The sequence below is a fragment of the Suricata suricatta genome, chromosome 2, assembly GCF_006229205.1.
Source record: "Suricata suricatta isolate VVHF042 chromosome 2, meerkat_22Aug2017_6uvM2_HiC, whole genome shotgun sequence".
In the NCBI taxonomy this organism is placed as follows: Eukaryota; Metazoa; Chordata; class Mammalia; order Carnivora; family Herpestidae; genus Suricata; species Suricata suricatta.
The window spans coordinates 70,256,463-70,272,174 of record NC_043701.1 but is presented as its reverse complement, the minus strand read 5'-3'; the positions used below and the strand labels follow the sequence as shown (position 1 = coordinate 70,272,174).

Sequence of the window (15,712 nt, the reverse complement as noted above, 5' to 3'; positions counted from 1 at the left end):
AATAATCACAGCAGTATGCAGGAAACATTCTTTAGATTTAGAATAAAATATTAGTACTTACTTTGGGACAAGGGAGGAGACTTACAGGAATACAAAGTGTCCTTTGCATGCCAAGAGGACTCATGACTTTTGGTTCTTTTTTTGTCCCTCCTCTGTGGCTTACATTTGAACGTAGCTATAATTTGATTCCTGGAAATAAAACATTTCTCCTCAAATAAGAGCATTATTACTTCATGCCTTTGAAGACTGTAGAGCAGTAATCTAACATCAACATCTCATCTTTCGAACCTGACATTTTCACCAAAGACTCACAGGAAAATATGTGTTCATGAAAAGAATTTTCTTTCTACTTCTGTATCTAGACACTGATATGATTTTAGAAATTTGAATCTAGATTTGAATAAGATTAAGATAAATCACTGGATCTGAAAGTGGACAGACTCCTCCTCTTAGTGAAATTCCAACAGACTAGTTACTTTCTGATTTATTTTCTTCTCTACAGTCTATTGGATTGACCATTTTTATTGATAATTATTCAATTAAATAAAGTGCTCTCTTTGTATATATTTTTTAATTTAGTCAATTGTTTGAATCTCTCTTGTTAAACAAGGGTTACAATATTATGTGGAAACAGTTTATTTCTCTACTTTTTTCACAATCCACATTTTATACACACCTTATACATATAAAACAATTGCACAAAAGAATAAAAAGATTCTTTAATAAACATATTGATAAGATAACAAGCTAAGGCAAAAACTCCAACAGGTTTATGGCATAACTAAACACCTAAGGAATATGTGTATACATTGAACATATATTTGAGGGGACTTGACAAGTTCATTTATTCATCATGGAGTTTTGGCAACATAGTACCAGACATACATGTTTTTAGATATTCCAAATGTGTTTTTCTACATACAACCCTATAAAAGTAACCAAACATTTTATTTCACATTTATATGCTTGGATAACATATACTCACAATCATCAAGGGCTGTGTGAAAAACATTATTTTCATAAAGTAGATGAGAGAGCATGCAGCACACAAAATTATGAAATGTATAAAGATGATATCATAGAAATAATTACAATTAAATGCAAATGAAATTATACAATTAATCTAAAATGTATTTAAAAGTAAGACAAGAAATTTAGTCAGAAAGAACATGCTGATACAGAATTAGGCGAAGGAAAGCTATAACAAATTGAATTACATCATGTGTATGAATTGTAGTGATTATCTTAAAAATTGTATGTTTTAAAATGGTAGTTATTTTCTTTGCTTTTTAAATCACATGAACATATTACTTTTCTTCTGGTAAAGTGATGGCCAACTTTTCTTTTGAAATCTTGGATTCCTTGGGTAAAGGAAAAATTAGAAAATATTTTTCCTGATTAAATAAATCATTTGTGAGCTAATTAAATATTAGGAACTTTTAAAATAAATTTTTACCAAATATATGCTATATCTGTAATACAATGATATAAGGATCACTTTGAGAAGTGTTACATTGTAACAGGTTATTTAGTATTGAGTATACAAAAGCAAATTTAATTGATTTCAAATTGTTGTATGCTTTCTCTGAATTCAATTACACCCTAGGTTATAAACTTTAAGAATATTTTTTCATACCATTTTATATGACTTTGGTTAATTTTGAAATAGCTTCCTTGAGATAAAATCTAGATAAGCATAATTTATATAGCTTAGTATTTATGGCCATTAGGTTGAAGTCCACAATTTCACTGCCTGCACGTGTGTGGTTAATTATGTGGAGGGAAAGATGCCTTTACTTTGGAGCAGATTTGTAGGGAAGCTAAGCTAAAAACAGTCAAGTATATTTATTTCTACAAATATTTTCTTGAAAACATTCTTTGAAAGTGTACTCCGAGCCAAAAACAAAATATAAAGCATTAATATAGTGTCTTTTAAAATTGTTTTTGTAATCTATGTTTAATACTGAATACAATTGAACTATACATGTAACTGTTGCCTGTGAATAATACTAGACCCCCAAGTAGTTCACTTTTAGTTTACATTTAAGATTTCAAGAAAATATCATCAGTTGAAAACAAGGAGATATTAATCTGTAGCAAATTATTTAAACTAATAAAATATTTTTATAAAATTTAATTTTTAAAGTACACACCTACCATGGGAGATCACACAATTGGAGTTGTAAAAGTAGGTTCATTTATTCTGGTTCCACTTGATTGATCTATAAATTGTTAATGCAAAGTATGACAGATATCCTAACTTAGTTATATATTTACTGTAACAAACAACAGACAGTCAAAGTATGTAGTCAGGAATAAATTGACAAAGTTTGGATCAGGTTGAGATTCTGCTTTATTTGTATAGACATAGCCAAGGAAATGTGATTTAAAGGATTATGTTTCAAATGCAATTAGCCAAGGTATATATTCAAGTGAAATCGTGTACTACGATCTCATCCAAGATACTCATTTATTAAAATCAGTATAGATTTTTTTCATGAGAAATAAATAGAGATATGTAAGACGTAAGATAATGTAGTGTTACTATGTTTGGGGATAATCTAGTGTTAAGAAACTAGTGATTAAATTATAATTTTGTTTGGTATTTGCTTATTAATTTTCTTTGACGTTAAATATTTTTTCATAAGTTTAATTTTTTAGTGTAATATTAAAACTATTAAAAACCATAATATATTATTAAGGAGATTGGAAGTAAAGGTTGTGTAACTATTAATGAAGTTCAAGGTCCAAATTAATATTTATTTTTTAATGTGTATATCATAATTATGATATTTAACTTCTTTTTCTAATTAATGATTAATTTTTTATTTAATTCATATCCCAAACATGTATTGAATTTTATGGCATTTAGAAGGTATTACTTTAGTGTTGAGAGAAGGAGAAAAAAGGAAAAAAAAAAAAGATGCTATGAGCCTTATCTTCAAGCAGCTTAGAATCTCCTATTAGAGATGAGACAAGTGCATATACATCCACACACCAGGTAGGTAACATTGGTTTTTCTCAAATTGAAGACTGACTGCATTATGACACATCATCAGTTATCATGCTTATTGAGGGGAAATGCTATGGTTAATCACAGCAGATGACCACGGGACCCAGATCACAGGAGATACGGAGGTGAGTCGTGGCATATATGCTGTTGGTTTGCCAGTCCTCCCAGCAAAGATGTAATGGAAATTGCCTGGGGGAAAAAAGTGTTGGGAAGTTTTGGAAGTGAGGACAATCAAGGATGCAGACAGAAAAAGAAAACTCTGATGAGTTAGACCTCAAAAGTATGGCAGTGTAGATGTTAGAATTTATAGAAAGCCTAAGTTTATAGCACCATTAACGAACCTTTCCGTGCAAGACCTTGACAGGACTGTTCTATCTGCCATTTAGGAAACAACAACGTATTTCCAGGGATCATTTTACAAATTAGGGATCTTTTTTGCAAAAATAAAGCTTTATATGAAGTCAGATTGTATATATCATGTAAAATAAGATTGAGGGGTGTCAAATAATACCTTTAAAAGACCTTGTAAGTACCAAGAACCAAAATATGTACTTAAATATGGTTGCATTTCAAAAAAGTATTTTAAAATGTCAAGTTTTGCCACATTATAAAAAGCAATCAACTCTCCAATTGAAGTCCTAAATCTGTGACCGCACAGAAAATAATTACTTAATTTTAATAAAAATTTGTGAATATATTTGAATAACAGGCTACCACATGAGTATGGCACACATGTCCCTCACAGTATTTCCTGGGATCGTCTTAGAAATAAATGTTTCATTTATTGAATATCATAGAAATGTCATGTTTTCAAAAATATTCACTTGGTTTTCAAAGTCACCAGCCACTTAGTAGTTATTTGATATAAGAGTGGGAAAGTGACAGAACCTTCGGTACTGAGTGAAGGAAGACATTTTCCACAGATTTTAGTGATAGGTGGAGGTAGCGGGGGAGAGATGAAGAGGTAGAAACCAAAGGGTTGAGATTGAATAAAATAACTTCTGAGGCATATTCACTTGTTCATTGATTCAGTCACTATCAAAATTTCTTCTCATTTAAAATTTTATTTTATTTTTCTCTGAGAGGTGTGTACATTATTTTTTCTAAGTTATTCCATGGTAGCAAATTTTTATCATAATATTGGAAATGATTTTTCTCACTCTATTGGGAGTTGTATTTGAAATGCATGAATGGTTAACAAGCCTAGAGCATGTTGGTACTTCGGAACATCTTCTGTCCTCTATCTGGATTAGTTGTGGTTGCAATGTTTGATATTTCCTTGGTCTCCAAAGCCTATCATCTGCGTCGTGAAGAAACAGATTGGTTTGACAAACCCAGGGAATCTCGTTTGGAAAATGGACATGGTCTGGATCGCAAACTGCCAGAAAGATTGGTCCACTCTAGACCACTTAGTCAACATCAAGAGCAAGTAAGTGTTATATTGAGCATTCTCTTTAAGATTTATCCTCCACCACCACAAAAAATTTGTTCATCAATCGGTTAATCAAACAATCATCCTAGAATGGTCTCAGTCTCATTTATCCTGAAATGCATAGGACTTTTGTCAGTCAAGTTTATAAAAAAGATTTTTTTTTCAGTAATTTAAAATACTAACTACCTTATTTATCAGCCATGGCTGTTGACTTTGCAGCATAGCAATGGTGCTTCTCCTGGGCAATTTAAGTGATTCATTCCTCCAAAAGACAATTAAATTTGTACAACATTCCCAACACTGGTGTACCAGGAGAATACGTGTAGCTCCTAAAGAGCTTACAGAATATTGGTAAAGTAGATTTGGATAATTTCTGTGCTTTCCAATAATAGTGTGTTCAGGTGTTAGGAAATACAGGAAATAAAGGAATGACCAAACCAATTCAGCTGGGTCAGGGAAGGCTTCACTGTGGGAAAGAGGAGAATTTATATTTTAGTCTATTATATGGACATGTTAGTTTTATATTATCTTTGTATTTTATCATCAGAAAAACTCATAAAGTAGATAATATCTATCTATAGGGGAAACTAAACTTAGAGATACATTTTACAATTAGATAAATATGATACAAAAATTCACGGTCATATTCACTTAAGAACAAATGAATTTTGCATGAATTTCACATCAATTTTGAAAGACACCTGGGAGTTCAACTGTTGGATAAATTGAAGGAGGTTCCTCTGATAAGCTCAGTGGTTTTAAATCAATTACCTTAAGATCAGAGACTTTCAGACTCTTTACCCATAATCATTAAAATACCCTCAGAAGAAATAGTTGATTTATTTCATAAACATTAATTCCCAAATCATCCCGTCTGATTAGTGATTCTCTGATATAGTACACAATTATTTTGAATGGCAAATGTAAACTGTATGAACTTATTGTAGTTTAGCTCAATGTCACACTAAAGTATAAAAAAGATGACATTGCACATATAAGTAATCTTGAAAAGAAAACATCTATACTCAAATTTTATTTCTTCCAAAGCAGTTTCAGTTTTCCTGGATAAATTCCTAGCTGCTAAATAGGATTTCTTTATCTCAAATTTTATTCTATTTTGATATTATATGTCATATTTTCCAGAAATCTTGGAATTCTTCTCTCTCTATTATAAACATTCTCTTTTAGTGTTTTTGATATCTTTAATAAGATTTTGGCCTAGCTCCATCCCCCCATCCTCTCCTCTGGTAACCATGGGTGGGTAAATGGGTCAATCAGGATAAGGGGATTAAGGAACACACTTACTATAAATAAACAAACACACAAATAACTATTTTTAAGAAAGATTTTGGGTTACGATTGTGTTTACCTCGATATACATGTCCACATTCATTGCTTTGTACTTCAAAATGTATCAGAGAATTGAATTATACTTTTCTTAGCTTAACTTATTATTATTAAAAATGTATATATAGTTGCAGTTCAATCTTTTCAAATAGAACATACTAGAGAGCAAGAAAAATTAATGTAATCATTCTGAACATGTTTATGAAGTATAAATTTACCTCTTTTTATCTATAGTTACTAGAATAATAAACCTGTCAGCTGAAAATAGCTCCCTTGAATATATTTCATTATGAGTTTCTCTCTATAATGGCTTACTTTTTTATATCTTACCTGTCTCATTTGTTTCTTTGAAGTTTAGTATTTCCCACAAACCTACATAAGGTCAATGAAAACACAAATCCTTTAAAGAAACCTTAATCAGATGAAATATATAAACCACAGAGCTAGAAAATAACTTGTATACAATTATTTCCTGACACTACTATTCCACGGACGCTTAGAATGTCTTGTACAACTAATTTATTCAACCAATATTCTTGGAGGATACATTTTAACATAATCTGTATCCAGCTCAAAATGTATTTTCTAAAATTCTATTGTATGTAGATGGACCATTGATAACCCTAATTTTTCATTTTAATTTTTCTGTTACTAACCTCTTCCCTTTTATGATTTTAATCCACTGAGGACATAATGCATTCTATTTAAACAAAATATGTTTATAAACCAATATAATGTCAAAACTAAGCAGAGAGAGCATATTTAAGAATCATTTCATGAGTTTACTATTTTTTTATAAGGAAGAAATGTAAGGGTCCCTGTTAGAATTATTTTTAGGTAAATATAATAAAGTACTGAGACTTTTATTAAAAGGTTTCTTTTTTACATTTATGTTTATTTCATTTTTTAAATTTATTTAATTAGTTTTGAGAGAGGGAGGGAGAGAAGGAGGGAATGAGGGATGGGGAGAGAGAGAGAGAGAAAACAAGAGAGGAAGAGAAAGCATGGGCAGAGAGAAATGGAGAGAGAGAGAGAGAGAGAGAATCCCAAAGAGGGTATGCACTGTCAGCCCAAAGCTGGACATGGGGCTCAAGCTCATGAACCATGAGATCATGACCTTAGCCGAAATCAAGAGTCAGATGCTTAACTGACTTAGTCACCCAGGTACCCCAGTTTATTACATTTTTTAATTTGATGTCTAACATACAAACAAAAACTACATATACAGTTACCAAAACTGCAAATATACAGAATTATAAACTAGTTATAAAGTGCACAGCCTTATAACCAGCATACAGACCATAAAAGGGAACCTTGCCTGCCCCCCACACACCACCTTGTGCCCCTTCCAGATTGTAATCTTCAACCTCTTCCAAAAAGTAACAAGTATGTAGCAAAAGTAACAAATATGGGACACTAACTGCTTTGATTTCATTATAGTTTTTCCTATAAAAAACTACACAGAAGACAACATATGCTTTGATTATATTTACATAACGTTAAAATTAATGTTTTTGCATTAATATTTATCTTCAAATACTCTGTCATTAACTTGTCATAACTGTTTTTTGGTCTAGAGAGAATAACCAAATGGCATTCTCATTTTATTAATTTGTTTATGTCTCTATTCATAAAATGGTAATATCGAGCTCTTGGTACTAATAAAGCTGAATGCTTTTATTTGGCAACTTATGCATAACTTTATACTCATAAAATCTTCTAGAGGCAAAGTAATAAACCCAGACTGACTAATGCAAACATGAATTTCTCTGGTTTAAAAATATATAAAAATACAAGAGAAACCCAGAAAATGTTTTCTAAATGTTTATTAAACTCAAAATCATATTGTTCTTTAAATATAAGTATAAATATATGTGTATAAATATACTTTGAAAAGAAACAAATATGGCTTTGCCTTCTTTACCTCATCTTGAAATAGGACTGATACCCCTCACAGGGTGAGTATACGGTCACCACTTCCTGATTGGTGCCAGATGCTTCTGTGTTCTGCACTAATACACACGTCTTCTGCAGTCGTCCTGCAGCTGCAATATGGAGGTACATTGAACTGCTCTGAGAAAGCCACTCCTCCCTTATAGTTTAGGCCTTTGGATGTCTTTTCCCTGGCCCTGTGTACTCTTCCTCTTCCCTCCCATGGCTAACTCTACTCATCACTTGCGTCTCAATGTCCATGCCCTATCTGACTAGAAGACTTCTCTCACACAACCCCCACCACCTCCCCACAAATCCGGGCAAGTGTTGTCTCCTTGTGCTCCCATAGCTTTGCAGGCATTATGTCATAGTCTATGAGCTCCTAGAGAGCAGGGACTCCTGATTCCATACACCAAAGGCTCTAGCACAGTACTTGGAACACAAAAAGGATGCTCTCTTCCCTGCGTCTAGCATGCACGGTGTTTAAGAGAGGGAAAGGATGAATGTGTGTGAATAACAGATATGTTATCACACGTGTTATCATTTCATAAGTTTGAGGGCTCAGTTGTTTACAAGCATATGTATAGGGAGGAAGAATAATCCTTTGGCTAGGAGGCATAAAAATGATAGTTCTTTCAGTGCAGAATCACCAAAAGAGTGATGTCAGAGACCAGACTCTGGGGGAGAGGTGTGGGCCCTGCTTAACATCCTGCTCCTACTCTTATTTGGCCGGAGCAGCATGTACCCTGAAAGCCCATCCGCTGGGGATCCCTGAATATTCACCTCCACTGCTTAGAGAAGAGCTAAGATTCACCTAGTTCATACATGGGAGGCAGACACCACTGCTTTCTACACATTTTTGGTCACATTAGTCATAATTATGGCGGTTTAATGTTTTGAATTTATCAAGTGACTTCAGGATGCTGTTACAGACAGTCTCTGAAACCTTGAAGTTGCTATTAGATGTACTGAACGCAACAGTTTATAGAAATGAAGATGCTAACATTCCTCCTACTAACATCCTCATAGGCACAGATTAGAAAGTGATCATGGTTAGCTGATAAAAGTCGGAGAAAATTCGGAAAATCCCACTTCTGTCCTGGCTGTGCAGCAAATGCTTTGAGATTACATCAAACTCTTACTAGTCTAGAGATTTGGAAAGAATAGCAAAAGGTGAAAATGTGTCTTCTTACTTTATTTTTGGCCAAGTAGAAAAAGTGATTTTTTTAAGATTGTTGTTAAATAAAACAGGAAATTAAAGAAATTTAAAATAAAATGAAATAATACCAACTTTGATTATCTACAGTACCAAACTAAAGTTCACTTATATCTAGTAGTTGTAGAATTTTCACTGCACATAGTTTAATTTTTAATAAAAATATGAAGATCTTTAAATGCAGATTAGGGGAGGGAGGAATAGGAGTGAAAACAGAAGTAGGAGAAAGGATGAAGGGAAGGGAAGGAACAAAGGCAGAGGAGAGAAATTAAGAGGGATGAAGAAAGGAGAGAGAGGTAGGCAGAGACTGACACAGAGCAAACAAGACAGGGAGAAAAAGGGAAAATGGATACACTCTTTCTTCCATGAAAATAAATAAGGTAGGGGTGCCTGGGTGACTCAGTTGGTTAAGTGTCCAACTTCGGCTCAAGTCATGATCTCGCGGTCTGTGGGTTCAAGCCCCGCATCAGGCTCTGTACTGACAGTTCAGAGTCTGGAACCTGCTTAGGACTCTGTATCTCCCTCTCTCTCTGCTCCTCACCTGCTCATGCTCTGACTCTGTCTCTCAAAAATGAATAAATGTTTAAAAAAAGGATTTTTTAAAAAATAAGGTTTTCTTTTTTTAAAATGTTTTATTTGTTTATTTTGAGAGAGTGAGAGAGAGAGAGAGAGAGAGAGAGAGAGAGAACATGCCAGTAGGGGGAGAAACAGAAAGAGGAGAGAGAGTCCCACACAGGCTCTTGCTGTCAGCACAGAGCCCAACCTGGAGCCATGAGATCATAACCTGAGTGAGTAAAATCAAGAGCTGTTGCTTAAGTGACTGAGCCACCCAGTTACCCCAAAAAATAAGGTTTTCACTGACTTACAAAGTTGTAGTTGTATGCATTATTTAGATTAACTAATTATACATAACAGGTTTATAATCTTGCAAACAACATTTTAGTTTTACTTTGAAGAATTCATATAATATTCCTGGACTCAACAGGATTCTGCTGTTGTTTGGGGAATGTTTTCTGTTAATCAGAAACCTGATTAAGCTTATTCTTTCCTGAGGAGAATAAAAGCTAAAGGCTATAATTTAAGCTTGCATTTTTCAATGCATATTTTACTTTTAACATGTATAATTTTAACAGTTTTACATCTGGATTTACACACTGAAACCACACAAGTATTCAAAGAATCTTTCCTCACAAAGTCAACATCTCAAGTTCAAATTCTATTTAATATTTTGTTTCAGCACTCTCATATTCTTCTTTTTTTTAATGCTTATTTCTTTATTTTGAGAGAGAGCATGCATGTGTGCATGCAACCAGGGAAAGGAGGTGGGTGGCAGAGAGAGAGGAGAGAGAGAGTCCCAAGCAGACTCCATGCTGTCTGTGCAGAGAATTACTCGGGGCTTGATCTCATCAATCAAACTGTGAGATCAAGAGTGAGACACTTAATTGTCATTCAGGCACTTCTTAAACTTCTTCAGTAAACTTAATTTTGTTTGTAATTTTATTCAAAATTTTCCAAGGTGATAGAAGAGTTCATGCTAGTAAAATCCTATTAATACAGATATGACTAAATATTTCACTATTTTTATCTTTCATTATTTCACAATACTCATTTAAAAGCAAAGTTCTGTAAAATAGAAGATACAAGTTTGTATTCACTAATTTGTTTTGTTTCTGAAATCACATTTTGCCAGGAGAAAACAGATAATGCGACCCATAGTACTCTCATATTCAAATCTCAATAATGGGAATTGGAATCACAGACTACAGAGGTTTTAATTGTTGCTGCTTCCTCTTGAAGGAATGTCAGCAGTAAATGAGTGATAACTCCATCCATGACAGGGCTTTGAATAAGAGGAAGGCCTCAGAAAGAACTAGAACAAACGAAGGCTTTATGTCTATATGGAACTAGCCTCAACAACCAATGAACATTGAAACTTCCAATAGATATGCACAGGAAAAGCACAGCTCCACCATAAAACCAAAGCAACACAAATATAAAGCAGTCACTATTAAAGTGATAAACATGTGATATGAGGATTTTTCTGCCTTTTTTCCTCTAGCACCTCTTGGTTGCTGAAAATGAAAAATACCTTTCCATTTCTAGGCTGTTCAGAGCAAAATCAGAGACTTGCAGTTTTTCATACACATGGTCTCCCTACTGTTGTCTCTGTACTATTGTAAGAACAGACATCCTTCAGAAGCACTTAAGTGTGCTCAGTAATTTGCCAAACAGAAAATCAATTTGCAAGAGAAATTTGTTATACATGTGAAGCTGGTGATGAACTCAGAAACCAATAATATTATATGGTATAGGATACTTAAATTTTGATCATTTGAGAATCTGGTAATATTTTTAATGATTGAGTTAATCCACTTAAAAAAACAAGTCTAATTCTGTATATTACACTTTGTATCTTTAAACATTGATTTTTCACTTTATCATATGTATATCTTAGATTATACAGATGAACGGGAAGACTGTGCACTACATCTTTCCTCATGCAAGGATAAAAATAACAAGAGACTCTAAGGATCACACGGTTTCAGGTAAACAAAATCAAATAACCTTCTTTTTTAGTGTCAGGTTGGGATAAGTATTTGGATTTCAGTTTAGATGACTTCCTCAATTTTAGAAGACACTGCTCTTTATGCCAAAAATTGTGTTTGGAGAATTTCCAAAAGTAAGCAGACTATACATTTGAACATAAAAGATTATAATGACACAGTTGTTAATCTGACAGATTACCGATGGGTACATCTTTAGGTCAGTTTTTCATTAACTGCATTTTTAAAACATACATGGCATTGTAATGCCCCACAATTCTTTTTCTTTTGAGCAGTATGGTAGCTGGTTTTAGAACTGTGAAACATTCTTTACAGGAAACAGAGAACTAATATGTATATAGGTGATATATCTAACATGGTGTACATGCTGCAGGGTTTTTTTCTTTAAGGACTAATATAACCAAGGACAAAAATAGGTATTTTTTCAGTTTGCTTGCTATTGTTCCTTGCACATTTAGACCATGGAATACATGGATGTGCAATTTTGTCTATTTTCGTAGAGAATGAATTGATTAGGAATCTAATGTTGTTTCCTTTTAAGATTGTGCAATTTTCCTCCTATCAGAGACGTGTAACTTAAACTTTCATAGTTTCATTGCATGCACACAATGTGAAAATCCCAGGGGTGAATCTTAAAATCCATGGGCTTTATGGATTGGAATAATTACTATGGAATAACTCTGTGGAATAATTACTTCTACAGACTATTTCAGATCCCTCCAGCTAATAAAGCAAAACAACATAGTTCTTCCCCAGCAATTCCAATTTTTGTTTTCAGTGCCAGCAACAGAAATCTTCAAACTGTTTTACTAAGTCATCAGAACTCTATGTTAATAAATCTATTTTCTAGCCATATTCTTACTTTTATACTGTATTAATCATCCCTCAACCTTTTTTGTCTTTTGCAACTCATTTTAATTTGCTTTCCTTTACCACAATTTGAAAAAAAAAAGTTTTAAATATGAAAAAGACAGAAATAATAGTGATTGATAGCTCATTGTATGTACTCTAGTCTGAAAACTAAATTCAACTTCCTTTGTAGATTTTACAAAAGAAGAAGCAAGAATCATGGTTTTAAACAGTACATTTACTAGCAGTATACTGCATCATCTCTCTGCATGCGTCTTTTTCTTTTGGCACTTATCTAATATAAAAGTAAAAATATCTTCCCCATTATATTTTCCTGCATTAATTACTACGGTATATCTTTTGCATGTATCCTTGGACAGCATGATCTCATAGTAAATTAAATGTTTTGAAACAATTCATCTTGTTTTTAAGTCCTCAGTACCTCCAAGGGATTTAAGTACATGTATATATGCACAACTACAGCCAGAAATGACTTCTTTGGCAAACAATGCCCAGAAATTCTAAGCTAGTGGCAAGCAAACCCTGACACGTAGCATTTGCGCTAATCAGAGCGGCTAATCTTTTTGCTGTTTGCCACTCAACCAAAAGCCTATTTTGCTTGACTAAATATTTGGTGATATTTAAGGATTTACTGTTATTTCTTTTTTAGCTATGTTGTACCATTTTTACATTAATGTTAAGGGCATGTTTTGTTGAGATACATACTAAAATATTTACAGAAGAAGCCATATATGGGATTTTTCTCCAAAACTAGTTGTGTGGAGAATGGTGAAGGAATAGATGAAAAAAGATTGACTGAGGTTTGGTAATGGTTGGAGCTGGAAGATTGACCACCGTGGGTTATATTATAGACCTCCACTACTTTTTTATATGCAGGCAGTTTTCCATAGTAAAAAAAATTAAGTTTCTGTTAGTTTTTCATATTTAGAGAAGAACAACAGTGGCTAGTAGCTTCCTCAGTTAGTGAAAAAGCTATCAAAACTAACAATTTAAATGGCTTTATTAACAAGATGAGGCTGTAAGCAAGGAAAGAGTGAAGAGTAAAATGTAGTCTATCTGTTCTCCCAAACAGAGGGCCAAACAGCCATTGGTGCATTTCATCTTGGTTATAGAAACACACTGAAAGTAGAAATATTGTGTATCTTCTATAATAGTTTAATAAGCCATTCTAACTGGAAATAGCATTAAAATATTTCATAAGTATTATCCAAACTGGTACACCTCATGAAAAGAGAAAATATATTTTTATTTTCAATTTCAAAATATGAGACCAGAATAGGACGTGTGTGCTATTTTTCTATTGTTTCTCCCATATGCTTCCCAAGTATGAGCAGGAAACCCTCATGATTTCCAAGATTCTTTCATGATATCCACAAAGGCAAAACTATTTTCATAGTAAATGCTAAGAAGCATTTGCCTTTTCACTCTCATTTTCTTGTGAATATACAGTAGAGGTTTTTTTTTTAGAGGTTACATGATGTGTGACATCACAACAGACAGTATACAGAGCAAATATGAGAATTTAAGAAGCTTTGTAATAACATAAAACAATACCACCTATTTCGTATGTTTTATTTTTTAAATAAATTTTTACTAAAAATGTCATTTTGACATAGAATGAGTTTATTATTTTTAAATTCATTAATGTTTTAAACTCTCACTTTTAATTTATAATACAGAAAATGATAGAACTGTAACCCATGGAACCAAAAGCTCTTTGAGGTCCTCAGTAATATTAATGAATATAAATGGCTCATTAAAATCAAAATGTTTGAGAACCATCACTCTAAGAATATTTACATAGAAGATTTAAAAAGTTAGAAATAAGCTTTTGTTCTTCCTATAAAAACTAATACAACATAAAATGTATTTTGCAGTTGTTGTTTCTTTGATTTTTTTTTAGTTTATTGTCAAATTGGTTTCCATACAACACCCAGTGCTCTTCCCCACAAGTGCCCTCCTCCATCACCACCACCTCTTTCCCCCCTCCCCCTTCCCCTCCAACCCTCAGTTCTTTTTCAGTATTCAATAGTCTCTCAAGTTTTGCATCCCTCTCTCTCCCCAACTCTCTTTCCCTCTTCCCCTCCCCCTGGTCCTCCATTAGGTTTCTCCTGTTCTCCTGTTAGACCTATGACTGCGAACACATGGTATCTATCCTTCTCTGCCTGGCTTATTTCGCTTAGCATGACACCCTCGAGGTTCATCCACTTGGCTGCAAATGGCCAGATTTCATTCTTTCTCATTGCCATGTAGTACTTCATGGTGTATATATACCACATCTTCTTGATCCACTCATCAGGTGATGGACATTTAGGCTTTTTCCATGTTTTGGCTATTGTTGACATTGCTACTACGATCATTGGGGTACATGTGTCCCTACGCATCAGCACTTCTGTATCCCTTGGGTAAATCCCTAGCAGTGCTATTGCTGGGTCATAACGGAGTTCTCTGGATAGGATGCAGTTGTTTTTATATCTCATATTGGCTACACTTAATTATTTATTTGTTATTATTTACTGATTGAACACCGCTGGTGTGATTTACATTGTGTGCATTGCAAGAGTCATAGAATGAATCCAACACAGACTCTTATCTAAACCGTTCTTATAATTTGATAGTAAAATCTGAAGTGTAAGTTAATTATTACAGTAGAATTTTAGGAACAACTGGGACAAAACCAAGGAATTTATATGTATATATAACTCTTATTGTCCATACCTATATATACATCCATACATATATGTGTGTACACACACGTGTATATATATATATATATATATATATATACACCATTATTTATATTTTTGTGGTGTTTTCAGAGAGAAATACATACAATCTTCTTTCAAGTGATCTGTAATTTTTAGAAAATAGATCCTTTAACTGTTAACTGTAAAATTTAAAGATATAGGTGCTGATCAACAACTGTAAAATGGTTTTGAAAGTATTCAGTGCACCACAAGGCAACAAAATGAAGAGAGTAGATAGTGAATTTTTGCAAAAAGACCTGAGTTAGAGTTAAACTCTATTGCTTATTTAAATTTTGAGAATAAGTTTGCTCATCTGTAAAGTAAGACCAACTCTCTGTATCTGACATAATTGCAAATGAACCTAGCACAAAATCCTATACTTACTATACACTCAACAAATGTTATTTCCCCTTCTCTTAGAAGTTATCAGAAGAAAAAACAGAATAAAATGTAACACTAAAGAAATGAGTCTCTCTTGTTTATTTAAAACCATCTTATGGGTCTACAAACACAGCTGTTTCAAACAAGCCAAAGAAATTCTTCTGATTTCAAAAAGATATTTGCTTATGTATAGTTCCATAATGAACTGGC

The 15,712-nt window shown here is 33.2% G+C and overlaps 1 protein-coding gene across 1 annotated transcript in view; it reads left to right on the top strand.

Annotated features, from left to right (window-relative positions):
• PCLO (piccolo presynaptic cytomatrix protein) overlaps nt 1-15,712 on the top strand; it is a 411,647-nt gene that overhangs the window by 270,870 nt on the left and 125,065 nt on the right. The window contains exons 9-10 of the mRNA XM_029928192.1: nt 4,306-4,442; nt 11,396-11,486. Of these exons, the coding sequence (XP_029784052.1) occupies nt 4,306-4,442; nt 11,396-11,486 (228 nt within the window). The remainder of the gene's footprint in view (nt 1-4,305; nt 4,443-11,395; nt 11,487-15,712) is intronic.